Source organism: Neovison vison, chromosome 1, assembly GCF_020171115.1.
Source record: "Neovison vison isolate M4711 chromosome 1, ASM_NN_V1, whole genome shotgun sequence".
Lineage (NCBI taxonomy): Eukaryota > Metazoa > Chordata > Mammalia > Carnivora > Mustelidae > Neogale > Neogale vison.
The window spans coordinates 63,706,885-63,727,802 of record NC_058091.1 but is presented as its reverse complement, the minus strand read 5'-3'; the positions used below and the strand labels follow the sequence as shown (position 1 = coordinate 63,727,802).

The 20,918-nt window shown below is 40.5% G+C and overlaps 1 protein-coding gene across 1 annotated transcript in view; it reads left to right on the top strand.

Moving 5' to 3' along the window:
• ARFGEF3 (ARFGEF family member 3) overlaps positions 1-20,918 on the top strand; it is a 186,001-nt gene that overhangs the window by 30,475 nt on the left and 134,608 nt on the right. Inside the window, exons 3-4 of the mRNA XM_044247931.1 lie at positions 13,407-13,488; positions 16,902-17,033. Coding sequence (XP_044103866.1) covers positions 13,407-13,488; positions 16,902-17,033 — 214 coding nt within the window. The remainder of the gene's footprint in view (positions 1-13,406; positions 13,489-16,901; positions 17,034-20,918) is intronic.

Sequence of the window (20,918 nt, the reverse complement as noted above, 5' to 3'; positions counted from 1 at the left end):
TGTATTGTTCTTGGCCTTTCCCTGTATTCAAACTAGCCAGATGCTTAGGTTTTACATCATGGACTAAATTTGACAATTTAATGCTGAAAATTTTATTGCTGTAGATAAAAAGTCAATAACAGTAAAGGATACAGATTTTTCTATTTTCTGTGGCCTATAGGCCTATACATTTTATATCTGAGTGTGCTAATCGAATGGAGACAGTTTTCAGATGTACCTCTCCTGAGAAAAGTGGGGACTATTGCACTGGCTTTCATGTGCTGGGTTGTTTTGGGGGGAGAACATAGGTCACCTGGAAAATAAAAAATTTTTATTACTTTGGCTAATTTGCAGGGATGCCTGTGCTTGTCTCCATATTGTAGATGCCTTTCTCCTCTGCTTTTATCTTTTGTTCATGATGGAGAGGTAGTAACATGCTTCTAGGAAAGAGAGAAGGCTTTCGTGTTGCATAGTCCTTACATTTGAATCTGGACTCCTCCATTTACCACTTTTGTTCATATGTATGTGACTTTGGGAGCCTCCTTGACTTGTACTGTAAAATGAACTTGATAATGGCCACTGTCCAAGTTCTCATGAGGATTAAATGAGTTCTAACATTATGGGAAAGTTCCCAGCTCATAGCTTCCTCTGATGGATGGGCTTACTACTTCTTTCCACATCTCCTCTAGAGCAATGACCAAAGTGTTCCTTGTTTTTCCTGTTTTAATAGTAAGGTAATGCTTCTAATGGGACCTAATACTGTACAGCAGCTAAGTGACATGGGGCAAAATACTTACCATCTCTGAGTCTGTTAACTCATTGATCACGAGGAAGTAATCACAGTTTTGTAAGTACTCAATGAAATGAGATCATGGATGTATGGCCAGTCCTTATGCCTGGCAAGAGCGGGCACTCAGTGATTAGTAGGTACTAGTACTGAATGGCCATATCTTTGAAGGACAGCTTCCCTTCTGCCATCTTTCTATGCATCACAGCTTCCCCTGACTTCTTTGCTAGCATCCTTTCTTCTCTTCATTCACTGGACAGATTTTTCTGAGCTCTGTCCTTCTGCTGTCCTTCTTCCTGTACTTTGCCGTGGAAGTTTTAATCACTTCCAAGGCTTCAGTTACCTTAAGATGGAGATTTTCTAATTCCTGAGCTCAAAACCAGTACATCCAGTTTTGTACTTACCAATACTTAGATGCCCAAAGGAATCTGAAATTCCATGATATATAAAGATACAGTTATCATCCCTCCCATTTCCATCCTTAAAACTGTTCTTCCAGTAGGTCCTCTCTACTCCAATTCTGTACTATCTTTAGGTTCCATTTATTCCTTTCCATTCCTGAATATGGCCTAACTGCATTGTATTTTCAGCACTGGGCCCTTATAACAGTGTAGTCTCTTTCTCCAGGCTTTGCTGCCTGTAGTAAATAGTGATGACAACAACAAAACTATAGTAACAAGAAAGTGGTGACAGTGAGAAAAAGTACCAAAGACAATAATAATTTGTTGAGTATGTGCAACATGCTAAGCACTGTCATATCACCATAAGTCTTGGGAGAAGTGTGACCCTTCTCTGGGCTCATGTTGTAGAGGCCCCGTTCTTGTCCTGATCAAGGTGGAGGGAACATTTCCACCTAGAACCCACCCTATCCCCTCAGTTCTTGCTCTGGGCACTTGAGACCTCAGAACTCCCTCTTAAACTCCCTGCCTCTTAGCCTATGCTGAGCCTCCTTCCAAAAACTGCATGTGGACATCGCTTTATCTTTCAGAAGGCAGATGATTCCATAGATGTCTACATGTCTGGACCCAAGGGCTGGCTAAACAGCAGCTGTTTGCATAGCTTGTAGTCTTGAGACCCATGCTATTAGACCCTTGTGGGGCAGGACAGAGCCAGAGGTGGCAAAAGAAGGGGGTTGGGCCAGGAAACTTCAGGAGTACTGTAAATGTTAGGGTAAGGAATCGGGAATTTTTCTAATGTAGTTTTTAATCTAATCATTGTAATACTTCTCCAGTAGGTAATATTAGGTCCATATATAAAATATAAAATGTTTCAGAGTTTCAGAGGTTACTAAGTATACAGATTATAATTGGCAGAGCCTGAATTTGATGCAGATTCACTGGACTCTAGAATTTTATTCCATGATAGTCTACTTTTATCATTCCCCACATTGTAGCCAGAGTTCCATTTTGTAGAAAATGTCTGAGGTCACAATCTTCCCGGATTAAAAATCTTCCATTACCTCCTCATTTTCAACTGGCTAAAGGCCAGTTTCTCTGGAATAGCATGCAAAGACCCTTCAAAAGCTGTTTAGAATCTACCCTACCAAAGGTAAGGCTCCTTTCTCATGAGTCTTCCCACTGTGACTTATCCAGTCATAATGAACACATTCTGTGCCTTTGCACGTACAACCTCAGCATAGTATGTCTTTCCCTGGCTTACCAAGTCCCATACAACACCCCCAATTTCAAGGCCAAATAAATATCACCTTGTCCATGAAGACACTTGAATTTTTCTAGACAGGATCTCTCCTACTCCTGTTATACATTCCTAGTTGACTGTTTATACCTTAATAAAGTGTGCATTGCTTTCTTATCTATGTTTTTATATTATCCCATGTTTGTTCCTTCTTTGAGGCTGTGGTTTCCATGTGGACATGAACCAGGTATCTTTCCATTATAAGCCTAAGTTTTCATACAGAGTCTGGACATACATGGTAGGCTAGATAATTTTTTTTTTGAAAGACGATTTTAATACTAAGAATCTTATGTACTTTTCACAAGGGAGGGGAGGTGAACCATGAGTTACTGACAATTGAATACAAATTTTAGTTCTGCCCATTGTGCTGACCTGCCAATGTACTGGTTTTTTAAAGGCATTTGACATCACAACCAGCAATTTCTATTTCACAGAAAAATGTCACTTTACTTTTAGTCCTGTAATTGAACTATCGTGGCATTTAAGTGATGAGAAGTCGCTGTTAAAAAAAAAAATGTGTAGATCTATATTATTTGTGAACTTTAACAGGCCACTGAGTTCTGAATAAAACATAAATCACAGTTTTGTCTCAATGTGACTGGTTTGGTTTGCCTTTTCAAGTTACTACTTACATAGACTTTTCTGAAAGGTATTTATACCATTAATTGTTATTTTTCATGAGGTAGCTACCTATGTGCATAAAATTGTCAGCACATAAAAAAGATTATGTTGTATTGTCCAGCTACTTTTTCTTCTTCCCTAAGACTTGAATATTTGAGTTAGCGATCCTTTCTGTTTTGGTGGTTTATTGCTTTTTGCCTCTTCATGGCAGAAATTCTGGGCAGAGTCCTACCTCTTGATTGCCAGTTGGAGCACTTCCATCATAAAAAAAAAAAAAAATCATTAAGTATCAAAACGCATGTGGTTCTGTGTTATGGTGTAGGGCAAAACCAGTCCTAAAGGCAGGCTTCATGCTGTTGGTGTATTTACATGATAAGCCCAAAAGTTTGATTTTGGGAAAACCTGTCCTAGAAAGAAGCAAAATGAAATTAAGCATACTTATGTTAGATTACATGACTAAGGTAATTATATTTTAGGGTGACAGGCAAGCCTATTTTCAGTCAAAAAGACTTGAGGGAGAAGAAAGAATTCAGGAAGTATTTGAAAGATGGCAAAAGAATGTCTTAGAGGAAAGGAGAAGGGAAACTGTTCCAGGAATTATGGCCTAGTTTTTGATAAAGAGGGAAGGGTGGTGACTTGACAGAGTATGAGAAGTTGGCACAGAAGCAGCTCAGGAAGGATTAGATGAAAGCTGTTACGGGAAACACGGCCATTCAAGGTCCCGGGCCAAGAGCTTTGAAGGAAAGTGAGACAGTGTTTTTGCTCGTGTAGTACAAAGCTAGCTTCACATTTTATTTCTAAAGGTAATACAGTCTTGAAAAATGTTTAAATGTAGAAACACATAATAATAAAACCAAGATCATCCATGTTCCCAAAAGTCAGAGAGAGATTTTGGATGTGTTCTGAGGAATTTCTTACCAGCCTCTCTCTCTCCTCCACCTATTCTATAATTGTAGTGATGGTTTATTTCAATGAAAACTTTCCAGAATACCTTTAATTATTATCTATTATTCCCTTCTATGAATGTGCCATGATTTCTTTAACCTTATTTACATTATAAATAAAATGACAATAAAAAGCCTTTGCATCTAAACCTTCGCTTCATGTATAATGATTTTTTTAGAACGGTTTCATGGAATAGAAAATCCTCGATGAAACCACACTCACGTTCGTAAGCTCTGGATGGCTACTGAAAAATTATTTTTTTTTGAAAGTGTTAAAGAATAAACCTTTCATGGGGCCACAGGGAAAGGTTCTGTGAGGAATCGCTAAGTGTGTAGGTGGAGGTGAGAAAGAGTTTACAGTGTTTCACAGTGGAAAAATGTACAAGTCTGTGTGTAAATGGTTGACATGGGGGAACATGGGGGATGATGTGAGGAAATATTGGATTGACAATGGACAGGAAGAAAGGAGCTGGGCTTTTTGTTTGTCTTTCATGAAATGTCCTCCACAGGCTTCCTGGGTGTAAAATGCTTAACTCTGTCTTGGAACAGGGTTCGAGAGCGACAAATGGTAACCACTAAGGTCCTCTGTGGCCGAGGAGCTTGAGGTCACGGCTTATGTTGTGCCCCACCTCATTTCCAGGAGTGAGATTTTCTCTCTTATGCTCCTGTCCCTCATCGATAAATGCCTGTATTTTTTGTCCCTTCTCATTGGCTTGGCATGAAGCTTAAAGCAGATTATATTATAACCTAAGCTCTTAAATCGGTGCCCAGCATACTGAAGCCTTTATTAATAAATGGCGTTTCTACAGTAGCGGGGCTCCTCCCTCATGTATCAATTAGATCATCTGGCTGGCTGTGACAAAACACTCGAGCCAAAGAGAAACCAATATGTTGTGTCTAATACAACGTTTGTGTCTGGTGGAAAGAGAAGGCCACTTGCTTTGATCCTTTTATTGGACTTGCTTGTCTTTATAGGCTCAGCTCACCTTATTAGCCTTGATGCTATCATTGTCAGTCATTTTCCTTATTTTTGAAGATCAGAAGGTTGAACTGACACTTGCCCCTATCTTGGGCAGGAATGATGTCTGCTTTTCCCTCTGTTCTGTAGTCTGTGCACAGTGCAATGCCCTGAACGTAATAAACACTCAATAGTTATAGAAAAAGATGAATTCTAGAGCAGCCTCCCTTGTGATGAGTGTGGGCTTCATGTCTCTTTTCCTCTAGAAATTAAAAAAAAAAAAAACTTAGTGTTTTTCTACTTAATTACACAGAATGTATATCTTATGGCAGAAGTATTACCAGATTGTGGGGGAAAATATCAAGCCATGATGTGTTTTTCATTTTTTTTCCCAAAGATAATTAAGTTCTGAGATGTCATGTATAGCATGGGGACTATAATTAACAACACTGTTGTGTATTTGAAAGTTTCTAAGAGAGGCCTCAAAGTTCTCATCTAAGAGGCTTCAAAGTTCTCATCACAAGAAAAAAATATAACTATGTGAGGTGTTAGCTGTTAACTACTTACTGTGGCTATCATTTTGCAGTATACATATATTTCAAATCATTATGCCATACACCTAAAATTAATGTTATAGGTCAGTAAATCTCAGTAAAACTGGAAAAAGGTATTTTCAAAATAAATAAAAATGCATTCTCCTTTATGAGTTGTTTTCTTGACCCATCGTGTTCTGTATTTTTAAAAAGGTAAATGGGTTTACCATTGTCCCATCACAAAAATGTAACAAGATAATGTTTTGTGTTTGTTACTTTCTATTCTTTTGCCGCTTTTTTTCTTCTGAATTGACTTCTTTTATTTTAAAAAATGTGAAGAAAATAAGTTTGGCTCTTATATGTTAGAAAAATAGAATTTTCAAGGTAAATTCTAGAGTTTGAACAAATTTAACCTACCTCCGTTCATACACCCATCTACTAGAGAGGAGGATCCAGCAGATCTATCAGATAGCAAAGGTAAAATCCAGGTAATAACATAGCTTGAAGTCAGGTGTCATGATATCCCCAGCTTTGGTTTTCTTTTTCAGCATTCCCCTGGCAATTCAGGGTCTTTTCTGGTTTCATACAAATTTTAGGATTCTTTGTTCCAGCTCTGTGAAAAATGTCAGTGGCATTTGGTAGGGATGGCATTGAAAGTATAGATTGCTCTGGGCAGCTTAGACATTTTAACAATGTTTATTCTTCCAGTCCATGAGCATGGAATGTTTTCCATCTCTTTGAGTCTTCCTCAATTTCTTTCATAAGTGTTCTGTAGTTTCTAAAGGATAGATCCTTTACCTCTTTGGTTAAGTTTGTTCCTTGGTATCTTCTGGGTTTTGGTGCTACTGTAAGTGCAATATGATCCAGCAATTACACTACTAGGTATTTACCCCAAAGATACAGACGTAGTGAAAGGAAGGGACACATGCACCCCAATGTTCATAGCAACAATGTCCACAATAGCCAAACTATGGGAGGAGCCAAGATGTCCTTCAACAGATGAATGGGTAAAGAAGACATGGTTCATATATATAATAGAATATTACTCAGATATCAGGAAGGATGAATACGTACCATTTACATAGGCGTGGTTGGAACTATGCTCAGTGAAATAAGTCAAGCAGAGAAAGACAGTTATATATGGTTTCATTCATGTGGAACACAAGGAATAGCATGGAGGACCACAGGGGAAGGAAGGAAAACTGAATGGGAAGAAATCAAAGAGGAAGGCAAACCGTGAGAGACTCTGGACTCCAAAATGGATGGTTTCTGAGGGGAGGGGCTTGGGGAATAGGGTAGCTGGGTGATGGGTATCAAGGAGGGCATGCGTTATGATGAGCACTGGGTGTTATAGGGAACTAATGAATCATTGAACACTACATCAAAAACTAATGATATACTATATGTTTGCTAACTGAACATAATAAAAAAATTTTTTTAATTAAATTTTAAAAATCCAGATAGTATTTACAGCTTTTCAGACAACTGTTGGACAACTACAAGCAATTAAGAATGCTTTTCATTACAAAAGCAAATCAATTTTCATAGTGTGGCCTATGGTATAAATGGAGGCTTTCTTTATGGACGACAACAACAACAACAGCAGGTATAATTGCTATAAAGAATATATGGACTATAATGGGGTACGTGGGTGGCTTAGTCAGTTACATGTCCAGCTCTTTGATTTGGCTTAGGTCATGATCTCAGGGTCATGAGATCGAGCCCCACATCATTGGGCTCCATGCTGGATGTGGAGTCTGCTTAAGATTCTCTCTCTCCCTCTCCTATCACACCCCTCCTCCCCAGCCAGTCATGTGTGTGCACGCATGCATGCTCTCTGTCTCTAAAAATAATAATAATAATAATAAAACAAGAATACATGGATTGTCAGTGTGAGTACCAGTAAGAAATGGGAGAAAATTTAGTTCCATATTTAATATTTTGCCTAAGTACAAGCAAAGGCACTCACCTTTTTGAGCTGAACAGAAGGAAATGCAATGATGGTTATTTTTGTAAGGAGCCAATGGCTTTATGGCTTTAAAAAGTATTTTGTTCAAATTATGCAAGTATATTCTAGAGTTATATAAAAATTGATACAAATAGAAAGTATTAAAAAAAAAAAAAAGATTCCCCATGCCACTCTCTAAAAACACCCACCGCCAACATTCGGCTCACTCTGTCTTGGAGGGTACCTTAACTGACTTTCATTGCTATCTGTCCCTCTGTACTGTTTGAATGTTTTTAGGTACATGTAAACCTTTTATCTCAAAATATTTATTTTGAGAGAAAATATGAGCATAACCATATTATATTATTTGGGATTTTTAGAATAGATTAAATCATATAAAATTTCTGATATTCATCCCTTTCCAACCTGCAAAAATGGTAATTTCATGTGCTCAACTTAATAATTGCAGGAGGCTTGCTAAGAAATCTTGAAGGGCTGCAGGAGAGAAGGAATTTTAAGTTGCTCATAGTCGCATTCATAGGGCCTAAAGAAGTTCCTAGAGGGTGAATCTAATCTTTGGTATGAAATATAAAAGATTGATACTGATAAAAATAATTTTATTAAAATAGAAATGAAAATCATGATACAATGGAAACCTATTTAACAGCACAGCAGAGGAAGTGAATTAAGGAACCAATTAAATTCCAATTGGTTCCATAAAATTGGCCCTGGCGAACCTTAGTCAATGAGAATTCATCGGTGTTGATACAAACTCTTTACAGCCTCGGTATTCATAAACACGAATAATAAAGTCCCAAGTGTCACACAAGGGTGGAGGGGAAGCAGTGAAAAAAACCTCCTGAAATCAAAATAGGAATGTCTGTGGCCACTAGGAAAAGTGGATGGCTATAGCTTGAACTCAGCAGTTGGTTTTAAAGCCACACTTTCCCATTCATCTAAACTGTCTATACCTTCTCATAACTACATACCAGCTATCAAATATAATGCATTGCTTCATCAATGGTCACTCAAAATAAGGTAATTTACATTACTTGTTTGATGCCTGCCCCAGTCTTTTTACTTGGGAATCATTTGAACTGCTATTTTTTTTTTAAGATTTTATTTATTTATTTGACAGACAGAAATCACAAGTAGGCAGAGAGGCAGATAGAGAGAGAGGGGGAAGCAGGCTCCCTACTGAGCAGAAAGCCCGATGCGGGCCTCGATCCCAGGACCCTGAGATCATGACCTGAGCCGAAGGCAGAGGCTTTAAACCACTGAGCCACCCAGGCGCCCTGAACTGCTATTTTTAAAGCCATGTGTCTTAATGCTGCAGTTGGTGGGGAGCTGTGTACTGGTGAAGGCACTGGGGAGGCCTAGGCTGTGGGTCTTGAAGACACATATGGTCCAAGTTTAAATCACAGCTGTTTCATTTACAAACACGGGACCTTGGACAGGTTATCTCCTATCTCTTCACCTTGTTGACAATTAAATCTCTACTTTCAAAAGTTGTAATTAAATAAAATAGGAAAGATGAACATGTGATCATGGGCATTTGCACATATAAGCCTCTGATTTTCGATCAGAGCCATGGTTATTATATGAAGCATTTCGGGCAATTATTGAATAAATGGCTCGGATCCTAGAATCCTAGAATTGGAGAGTCGGCAGACTTTACAAGTCTAAAGTGTCCCTGTGTTCATCCCAGAAGAATCAGCCCAACATTGAGGAACTGATTTGGTTTTACTTCAAGTTCGTATTGAAGCTGGTATTGAAAGTTGATTTTTGGTAAATCCTAACTTTCCTGCTGTTGACCTATTTCAGCTGCCCCGTGTTCATTGCTCTCTTCCAGCCCAATAAGGCTGGTCTTGACACCACAGTAAAGGAAATAGGTTTAGTCTCCTTGACACAACCAGACACAGTGTCGTGGGATGATGAGTTCCACATGCATATGCAACCCTGCTAATTCTTCTTCTTTGAGGAATAATCGCATGTCAGGACATGGAACCCAAGGCCATGGCCCTTATTTAATTAGACTAGAGGGAACTTGCACATGCCTGTGCATAAAAATAATCACTTAGTGTAACTGAATATTAAGATTTGGTATGCCTGTTTCCCAATGAGGCAGCATCTAGAAAGATCAAAAGATGATTTATTCTAATACAGAATGGGCAAAGGGGACCGGGTGTGCGCCATCTTACAACTTCATTATAAATTTCATCCTGAGACCCAATTAACAGGACTGTTATTCTCTTTTGTTAAAATCACTTTAAAAAACTAAGACAGCAGAGTTTTCATGGAACCACAGAGCAAACAATGAAATCAGCCATGCCTGTGAGCTTCTTTCATTTCCCATGTGTTCATTTCCTGTTGAAGTCAGGAGCTGAGAGGCCTGTGATGCTAATCTAGGGCATTGCTGGGTCTGAGGGAAGAAGAAACCTGGGATCTTGAAGAGAGCCTCACACACAGACACACCCTCCTTCTCTGCCCCAGGGCTCAGCATAATATCGCTTCAAAGCCTATCCTTGTGGAACTCTTAAGCCCGTCAGGGAGCCATCAAAATTTCTGCCATTTGGGGCAGGGTCCTTTCCCTTGAAGTTGGGGCTTTTAACTTAGGATCCATGTGAAGTTGGCGTTTGGGGGGTGGTCATGAGTCCTCAACATGATTTCTCTACTTTTCCTAGGAAGAGGGTCATGTGCCAGATACGTTCATGATCCAGAAAAGATTAGGAAACAGATCGATTCTAATTGTGCTTTGATCTTTTGAGATTAAAAGGTGTTGGAAGGCACTTGGTCTTGGGGGGTCAAATCCCGTTTGGATTGTATCCAGTAGATTTTAGCTATACAGCCTTGGGCAGGCTACAGAACCTCTCTGAACCTCCAGTTTCTCAAATGTAAAACCAGATAAGAATGCTTATTTAAGGTTGAAGTGACAGGTACACTAAATAGAGAAATAAGGGCTAATTTTATTTATTTTTTTTCTGTCTTTCCTTGAATGAAATGAAAGCAAGTATCTGTTCAGTTGTGGGTTTGGCCAGATTTTTCTGAGCACCCTGATGGTGTCTTGCTGGCGCTTAAATGTTGGTTGAATAGATGGTTTGGATGGACAGACTGCCTTGGCTTCGCACCTAGACGAACTCCGTCTCCTTTCTCAAAACACAGTATTTACTAAGAGAGAGCTTGGTCCTAAAAGATCTCTCTGTAGGAGAGAGCTTGGTTTTGTCAAAGTCCTCCCAGGACAGTTAGCTCCATATCCTGGACAAAATCTTGCTACATACTCTGACAAGATTAGATCTTATTATCCTGCGGGAAATCATGATCTGTGCTGCCTTTATCTGTATCAGGACTGGTCAAATTAGAGTCTGTAGGCCAAATCTGGCCGTTGCCTGTTTTTGTAAATTTTTATTAGGACATAGCCATGCTTATTGATTTCTGTATTGTCTACATCTGCTCTTGAACTATGGCAGAGTTGAGTACTTAGGACAGAGACAACGTGAACAGAAAACCTAAAATATTTATTACCTGCCTCTCTATGGAAAAAGTTTGCCAACCCCTGATACATTATTTGTACTCCTTAGTGCTACCCTGTAGGATTGGTCGTCAGATGCCCTTTTTCTGGATTGGGAAGTAAGAGCCAACAGAATTAAGTATCTTGAGATCATACAATTTAAAGTAATCCGGGTCTATATGATTCTTTCCCCTAAACACTGATACCTTTCAATTCAGCCCAAATCTAGCTGAACCACTACATCTTTCAGTCCTGTCCGGTGACCATGACTAGCATATGGAAGCAGGCCACCCAGTGATGTCCCCTAGAATCATGGTACAACCCTGGGGGGCGGGGGCTGACATTTGTCCACAGCTTGGCTCAGGTCTGTGGTACAAATGGTGTGAATGTGGAAGTAGATGAGAAAGTGGAATGAGGATTTCACAGACTAGTTCTGAAGACAGCAGAGCCATAGGAGTCTGTAGCTGCTTACATCCAACACAGGGCTGCTTACCAAAGGTTATGAGGTTCAGCATTTCCAGAGTGTCCTTGTGGCTGCTGAGTGTGGCCTCTGCTCTTGTTTGGTGCCCTTGGTGGGTGATGTGTGCGATTTGTGCATTTGCAGCACAGGGCCCCTCAGCAGAGACTTTCCTTCTCTGTTGTGAGACCATGGGGGTTTTAGACCTACATACTTGCTCATGGGTACTGAGCCTTTGTTGGCAGATCTGACTCCAAATATGAGCAGAAAGTTCTTTCCCAGTGAATGAATCCTGATGGAAATTTGTTTCAAGGGTTTGCAAATGAGACTCTGTGGTTCTTCTGTTAATACTCCATCTGCCTGTTATTTCTACTTAGCAGCATTCACCTTTCCAGTTAATTTGTCCAGCTTATAAACTGGTTATGATGAAACCAAAGGGGGAAAAAAAAACAACAGCAACTTGGGAACAATTCAGCCAGTCCTGCTTTACTTGACTGCATAGCCAAGTTTGCCTTATAATGGTAGTTAAGCTGGTGGTAATGGGTACCGTGACAAAATTCCAGCCCCCCCCCCCCCCGCTGGAAGGAACATAGTTGGGTAATTTACCCATCTGTCGCAGGATGTGTCTAATGAAAACTGGCTGCAGTGTTAATTGACTGTCACATAAAAATGGCTATTGTAGCACTGGGTTGGTGAGGGGAGAGGTGAGAAGGACTGGGAAGGCTCATGTTCTCTCTAATGGAGTCTGTCTCTGTTCTGTCTTTGTGGCCATCATCAGGGATGGTCTGGGACTCTTGCTTCATCTGTTGTGGAGCTGCTGCTGGAGGATCCACAGAAAAGCAGCAAGGCTGCAGGGCCTGACATCCTTCTGATAGGAAGGAATCAGAGCTATAATTAACTTTCTGTTTCATTGTGCTCTACAACAGTGACCCTTAGTTCTCCAGAAACGAAATCCCATAGGCTCACCCTGTAGCTTTCATACTCCATGAATCTTTCAGTTTATGCTGAAAATAGAAAACAGATAAAAATGAGGTTGCTGTGGTTTAAGTGGGGGTGGGGGATCCTGGTAAAATTAAGTAACATTCCATTTGTTGTGCCAGTGTAGCTCCATGGGGAAATAATAGGTTGATTAAAATTCTTGGATATTGTTTAATTATTTAGAGTGAATGTTCTAACAGAGCGATGGGTTTTTTAAACAGCTCTTTTGGTTTGTTCTTAACATATTTTAGTGCCCAGTTATTTTTTTAAAGCTTTAAAACATCTGAGTACCTCTCCACATACATCTTTTTCATCCTTCCCATGATACCAGGGACCTCTCATTGGTCAAAGATGCTGATATTTATATTTCTGTCCTGGAAACATGTTTATGGAGAAGCCATCACACAATTCAGCTCTACCTGATGGAGACTAAAAAGTGAATTTAAAAATGATAAGTGGTTGCTGAACATTTTGAATTGGAGAGAAACTGACACGTTAATAAAATTTCAATTTATATTGATGAAGCAAAGTAGTGGTGGTGATGTATTCACTTTGTAGACGAGAGAGAGATGTGAGCAAAACATTGTAATCTATATCAATGGTGCTGTCTAGAGTTGTTCACCCCAGGTGTACTGGGTATAGCAATTACATTTACAAGAGAGTAAGGCATGTGCACGGACTAGTGAGACTGCTGCCACGTAATAATTTGTACACCGAAACAATTGTTCGAAGGTCCTTGTGTTGGCTCTTCCTATGGCCAAGGAAAGTGCCGATATGCTCTCATTTCTGCACAGGTGTTTTTTTGGTTTTTTCTTTTTCTTTCTTTTTTTTTTTTTTTTTTTTTTGCTGTGTGTTTAAGTCCCTGTGCATTTTTATTCTCGGTTATGGTTTTTATGTATTGTGTCACAGTATTTGGGAGTGGGTATGCATAAGTCTTGTATCACTTGACTGCCAGCTTTGCTGAGCTCATATGTTGTCCTTATTTATGTGTTTGCCAGGGAGAAATGCTTGCTTCCTCTCCAGTTGGCTTTGGAATCCAAGAATGTGAAACTGGCCCAACATGCTCTGGCAGGAATACAGGTATGGCTCTCACTGGATGCAACCAGGTGACAGAAATGAACAGGCTACTTTGGCATTGAAAGAACAAATACATAACATTTTAAATACTAGCTGTTTAAAGACCTGGACCACAATTTGATTGAACTAGGTAATAACCACAGAGGATAACCGAATTTTCATATATTTACCAGAATTTCTTGGGACACAGCATTAGACTGTTGAGCGTTTGTTGTCTGCCACTGATTCCCAGCTAAGCTCACACAGAAATGAAATACTTCAGGGGACGTCCACCGTTAGGAGGGCAAAGGATCCCAAGAGAGACACCTTAAGTTCTGTACCAATCCAAATCTTATGTACATTCAGCATCTTTGGTTCCGTGGAAGGAGAATTAATAGTAAACCAGAAAGATTTTGTCTTGTTTTCTATTTTACAGTTAGGTTGGTGAACAAATTCATGTCTTTTGTTTCCAGAGCAAGAATGCGAGGGGGAAAAAATTTAGTCTAATCAGAAAAGTCAGATTGCTTGAGGACTTTCCTTCTCTGAGCGTTTGTTCATTCGTAGTTTACACCGTATAGAATAGGTCTGATTCCAACAGTGTGAAGGTGATGACTATATAATATATTGGCTTTTAAGTGACTTAGTTCCTAAGTGACAGGCCTGTGGGGTTTGTTCAGGGTGGCCGTGGATGGGTGGTATTTGTCAGATGTCTTTTCACATTAGCGTGGGTTATTTCATCCTCTAAGTGTCTTTCTCATACATATGAAAGAGTGAAAAGACTATGGCTCTTCTTTGTCTAGTGGATTGAAATTAGATAATGTGTTTTAATATGCGTTAGTATTAGACCTTTTAAAACATTGTCAGTGATATTAAAAACTCTTTGCTTTCTCCGACATGATTGCGCCAACCACGGGTGTGAATGGGAGTTTATTTTGACCTGCTATGTATGTTCCCTTTTCTCTAGGAAAATGTACAGATTTCCCTTTTTTTTTTTTTTTTAAAGATTTATTTATTTATTTATTTATATATTTGAGACAGAGAGAGAGCAGAGTTGGGGCAGGGGGCAGGGAGAAGGAGAAAGAGAATCTTGAGCAGACTCCCTGCTCAGCCTGGAGCCTGTTATCAGACTTGATCCCACGACCCTGCGATCATGACCTGCACCAAAATCAACAGTCAGCCACTTCACCAACAGAGGCACCCTGGTGCGCCCCCCCTCCGTTTACTTTTTTAACTCCCAAACACTCCAAGCTTACAGAACCATGTTTGCACGGGCTTGCTCTATCACTTGAACTCCAGGGACTTGCTGGGCGGTGAGCCTTCCTCTTCCCGCCCTGTTACTTCCCCTGAACTTTCGCATTCTTGCAGGACTTTCCAGTCCTTATCACGTCAAGTAAAAACATGTGCGTATATAAATTTAACTCTGGGGTGCCTGGCATGCACTGTGTGACAGTGTGGTGGGGGGGATCTCTTTTGAGAGGATGTGAACAAGTGTCAGGGAGTCCTGAGAAGGTCTGAAGCACTTGTTTTCTGGATCTACAGTGACATTCCACTGAAAGAGGGAGTCCTTACACAGGATGAGTCAGAATTTCAAAGGTTCTTGGCTGCAACCATACGCGGAATGGGCTGAGGACAGATTTAACAGGGATAAATATAAAATCCTACACTAGGGTCTCAAATAGAATAGCTTAATTGCAGCCCTTGCGAATGAGAATTAGGGATTTCAGGGTGAGTCAGCCTAGAATGCACTGTGACTTACAACTAAGCTCATTTGATCTGAGAATATAATTAAAGTCAGGCATTGCTGTTTTTCAGATTTTGGTTTTAGGCAATAAACACATTTAATTATCTCACTTAACTAGAATTCTAGAGGAAGGCATTTCTGGTTTGGGTGTGACCGCTCAATGGTGCCACCAAAGACCCCATTTATTTTTGTCTTTCCCTTCTGCCATCTTAAACATTTTTAAGATTTTTTTAAAAGAGCAATTTTAGATTTACAATAAAATTGAGAAAAAGGTATGGAAATTTCCCATATGCCCCCTATGCCCACCCATGCCTAGCCTCCCCCATTATCACTCACCAGAATGGTGTATGTGTATGTGTGTGTATTTTTTTTTAAGATTTTATTTATTTATTTGACAGAGAGAGATCACAAGTAGGCAGAGAGGCAGACAGAGAGAGAGGAAGGGAAGCAGGCTCCCTGCTGAGCAGAGAGCCCAATGTGGGACTCGATCCCAGGACCCTGAGATCATGACCTGAGCCGAAGGCAGCGGCTTAACCCACTGAGCCACCCAGGCGCCCCGTGTGTGTATTTTTTTAACCAGGGATCAACCAACAGTGACAGATCTTAATCACCCAAAGTTCAGAGTGTACCTTAGGGACCAGTCTTGGTTGCATAATTCTTTAATGTCAGACCACCCCTTCAAGTGGGACAGTCACTCCGGAGGCCCCGTTTTTAAGCAGGAGAGCATCTGTGAAGCCATCTTACACCAGGACCGTTTGAAGATGCCCCAGGAGGTTTAGTATGGAGAAGAAAAGACTTAGGGGGACTTCACAGCTGACTTCTGAAATTTTAGCTTAGTCTTATGGCTCCAGGAAAAAGATGAGGGAGTAGGAGCTCTAGGGAGGGTTTTTGTACAATCTAAGAATTTTATGAAAAATGAGAGTTTTCCCCTCACAAAAAAGAGCTGTGACGTATAGTATCTCCTGAGAGACCTCATGAAAGTGAACATCTCATTTTAGTTTTTGTGGGATTCACTTTCTGATGGAAACACATTAAGATTTGTGAGTTCATGAATACTTCTTGGGTAAATGATTGTTCACGTTAGGAAATATCTGAAAAATGAACTTGTTGTCTACAAGATCTTCTCCTTTCCTATGACAAATCTATGTTCAGAAAGGGTTATGTGTGAATGTGACTTTGATTAGGTGCTAGATGGCCCTGGGCACATTCATCCTCTGTCCCCACCAACCACACAACTTGTATGGTCGCCATGTTATTTAGAATGAATTCTCTAACAGTAGCAAAAAGTCTTTGCCCAGGGGCGCCTGGGTGGCTCAGTGGGTTAAAGCCTCTGCCTTCAGCTCAGGTCATGACCTCAGGGTCCTGGCATCGAACCCCATGTCTGGCTCCTTGCTCAGTGGGGAACCTGCTTTCCCCTCTCTCTCTGCCCACTGCTCTGCCTACTTGTGATCTCTCTCTCTGTCAAATGGATAAATAAAATCTTTAAAAAAAAAAAAAGAAGTCTTTGCCTAGACTGTGCCAAAGATCTGATGCATTTGTCCTTGTTTGTTGGCATGTAGCATGAGTTCTTTCCGAATGGCCTCCACCGACAGGGCTCCTGAGTATGAAAAATTATCCTCAGGACATACTAAGATACAACAGACTATGGCAGCAGGGGAAAGCCTGTCTGTGATCATTGCCTTGTGCCTCTTTACAGAAGCTTCTGTCAGAAGAGAGGTTTGTATCCATGGAAACAGACTCTGATGAGAAGCAGCTGCTCAATCAGATCCTGAACGCTGTGAAAGTGACGCCTTCCCTCAATGAAGACCTGCAGGTGGAAGTGATGAAGGTTGGTTTGACGTGGCTGCTGGTTTGCGTCACTGGGATGGGAACAGACTGACACCCCCCCCCCCCGCCAAACCCCTCACTGTTAGCCTAGAAATGCCTCCATATTGTGGTGATGCCAGCTCCCTTTTCATTTCATATATGGTTATTCTTGCTTATGGTCCCCCAGAATTACCTGGATTGTTGAACAGAAATGATAACTAGGTAAAAAGATAGAATTTCAGTAAATCTGTATGATTTTTTGGCTTGATCCTGCACATCCAATGTTATTAGGTAATGTCTTTGTCACTTTTTAAGAGAATGCATGGGAGTAGGTCCAGTTTGTAGATCTGGTCATTCTGGGTATTCTGCTGCCTATTTATGTTAAAGCAGTGACCAAATGATGTTTTCACATATTCTAAGGCTTTAGAAATAGGCAGTTTAAGGTCAGGAAGACCAACTTGGGGAACTACATTAGAACCCCATCTTTCTTGTCTATTATCAAATTATGAGAACCTTATCTCCCCCATTTCAGTTACCACTTTGGGGGATGGCACCTCTCCCTCCCCTTTCCCTTTGCCCTCCTTTGCGGATCACCATGATTGGGAGTCCCTTATGCCGACTCTGGAATGTGTCTTATCCTGTGAATGAACAATGAATTGAGCTGCAGAGGATGGAAATCTCTGCCCTAGAACAGCACCTCAGTCAGAGCAACACAGCTGGAACCAGTGGGCTGGCTTTTAATAACGCCATCTATTGATTTTCTCTTGAAGGAATAAGTGTAGAGGAATATTTAAGAATAGTTGGTGTCCTAGAATGGTTGATTTCTTCCTGGAAATGCACTGAAGGATTTTTGTCTCGGGTAAGAGAATTCACTCCTCTGGGTTTCAGTTTCTCCATTCAGAGATGATTTCAGTCATGATATTTTCTCAGTGCCCTGGGCCTCAGCATAGCCCATAGCTGACAGGTAATTTCAGTGCAGTGATGACGAGCTGAGACTCTGAAGCAGCTGATTCACTTTTCAGATGGATGTCCTCAGGTAGATTCCTTAACCTCTCAGTGCCTTGGTCTCCTCATCTATAAAATGGGGGAAATAGTAGCACTTACCCAACAGGATTGTTGCAAGGATTAAATGAGTGATATTTGTAAAGAACTTAGCACAGTATCTGGCATAAAGCCAGTGCTTTACAAGTGTTGGCATATGCCTACTACTTCCCACCTGCGGGTGCTGAGTCATAGTCTCAGTGGGTGCATCTAGGAACATTATTTTTTTTAAACACTCTTTATTTGAGAGAAAGGGAAAGAGAACACAAATGAAGTGGGGGAGAGGGAGAAGCAGACTCCCCACTGAGCAGGGAGCCTGACTCAGGGCTCGATCCCAGGACCCCGGGATCATGACCTGAGCCAAAACCACATGCTTAACCTTCTGAGCCACCCAGGTGCCCCAGGACTATTCTTAAAGTAAACATTGAGAATTTCCTAGCTAGCTGACCCCGAAGATCTCATTCGTCTTTAACGCTCTCTGATTCTGTAATGTACAGTTTTGCCTTGTCCTCTGACATCCATTTGGCAGCTGAGCATTCATAGGAACTGAAGAGCAACTTCTTCTAGAACTTATTTGACTTCTCCACTTCCTCCATGCTGCTGTTGAGAGACAGACAAGGCTGGCTGCCATGTTAACTTTTGTGGCTTCCAAGACCAGTCTGTTGAGTTGTTCTTGTAGTATTAGGTCTCCGTGTACTGGAGGGTGAGCTGTGGTGTCACAAGGAGACACACACCCCACAGACTTGCATTCTTCTGGAAATAGAAGGAGAAAGTGCCCGTTCTTCTACAAGTCTTAGAGAAGCAGGATGTTTAATGGTTATGTCAAGAGTAACACCTGTTTTGAAAACTTAGGCCTGCTTCCTCGTTCCAGCCCAGCAGTGCCTTCTGCTAGCCTTGCTGAGGACAGAAGTTGACACATGTTAACTCTACTGGAAATCCTGGAAAGCATATCTTAATGGACTTTCTAATGACACCATGATAGAATTCGACATTAATGTTCGGGAAGAAATCAGGCATTGTCAGACAAGAAGAAAACAGTAATTTGGCCTGCCATTCTTTAAAATTAGATTTCCAAAATGCTTAAAAAGAGAAGGGCCTTTGCCTTATGCTATTAATCATTTTAACCATTTAAACATTGGGAGTGGGGAAAAAAATACTTCAGTTTACAACAAACCTGGCCTTCAGTTACTTTCTTTTGAGACAGATCTCTTTAGACAAGATAACTAACGATACCCTCAAGTGCTATTATTAGCCTCAAGTGGATCTCCAGAGCTTGGGGTCCAAGCGTGAGAGTCCATGAGGGAAGGTTCCATGATCATTACTTATTTCTGACATTTAAATTATTTGGGTATAAAGACATACCCAAATTATAGCATTTCTGGCTTAGAAATACTAATAGTGTTTATACCCTTTCTCTATGCAGGAAAAATTTCTGCAGTAACTTCAGTCACCTTTAGAAGTGTGTGCCCTTTTCTCTTGGGTGCTATCCTACTTATAATGGCCCAACTAAAAACTCCCCAATACATCCTGGTTTTGCTAATATCATTACCATATTAAAATGGTTTTGCCACTTGTTCTCGCCAAAAGAAAGAATTGGATGAGCCCTCAAGGAAAGGCTTGATCCCCATTACACAGGAAGGTTATATTTATTCTTGATGCTTTATATAACTCATCCTCATGATAAATGATCTAAACTAGGCATCTCCTATAAAAACCCATTTTATATAAATATTTTGCAGGTACTATAAAACCTTTTAAAGTGAGATATGGTAGGCATTTTCAGATACCGAGACATTATTCAGGAGCGATAAAGCCACACCATTCAGTTTTTATTTATGTCTGTCTAACCACAGCAGAGCCCATTTTTATGACAAACCCCAGGTGCCATTTTTTTAAGAAGCTATGCCATGCATTTTACTCACACGTTGCTCTCTGGTAGTGTTTGTAAACACAAGAAATTGAACCCTGTCACACTCTTAAGAGTGTGGAGCACTTGTATTAAATTCCTGGAGAGAAAATAATATGGCTTCCTCTTTGAAGTCTCCCAGAGATTAAACAAACTGTCTAATAATGAGACTCAAGATTCCAAAGGTAGTGTTCTCGTTTGGAAAGAAGGCCCTGGACTTTCAACTGGAGGGTTAAAGAAAAGAAATCAATGACGCTTGCTCCTGACAAATTAAATCGGAGTGAGGTTAGATCACTTAGTCTAAGATCTGTTCTGCATGGTTTGACTGTCTAACAAAAGGGGGAGAAAAGGCAATTTGGATTTATGGAAACCGCCATGTTTCCAAATAAAAATTTTATTTTTATTATGATTTATGAAACAGCCATGGAATCCAAATAAAAATTTTATAGCTTGAGCAAATCAAGGATCAGGACTGTAGAAGCAGAAAGAAGGTTTCTCTGAAGATAGATTATCTTAGTAAGGGATTAACAGACAGCAGGGAACTACTTAATATTTAGGTTAAACACTTGCCCGCTTTGGTAACATTTTCCCATGGTGGGTACCATTTGGGTAAATGCCACTCCCCAGGAGCCGGGTACATAACTAATGACATCTCTGACTAGAACAATTAGGACTTTTTTCCCCCTTCTTCCTGATAGATAACCTTTAGAGAGGTTATTAGCTGATACAGCTGGCTGAGCCTTTAAAATTGAAGGGAACTGTGGCTCGCCTTCTGCCTCCAGAAATGTGTCAGAGATGTGTGCATCCTATCTGAGGGAGGCAGCCGGCTTTGTGGATAAGGAAGGATGTGATAATGGATACTGAGAAAGCATCTGATGGGCGTGCTGTTATTAGATATTTTACTTTGGGTGTGTCTTTTGGGGATAGAAATGATACTGGTGGGATCCTTCACAATTTTTC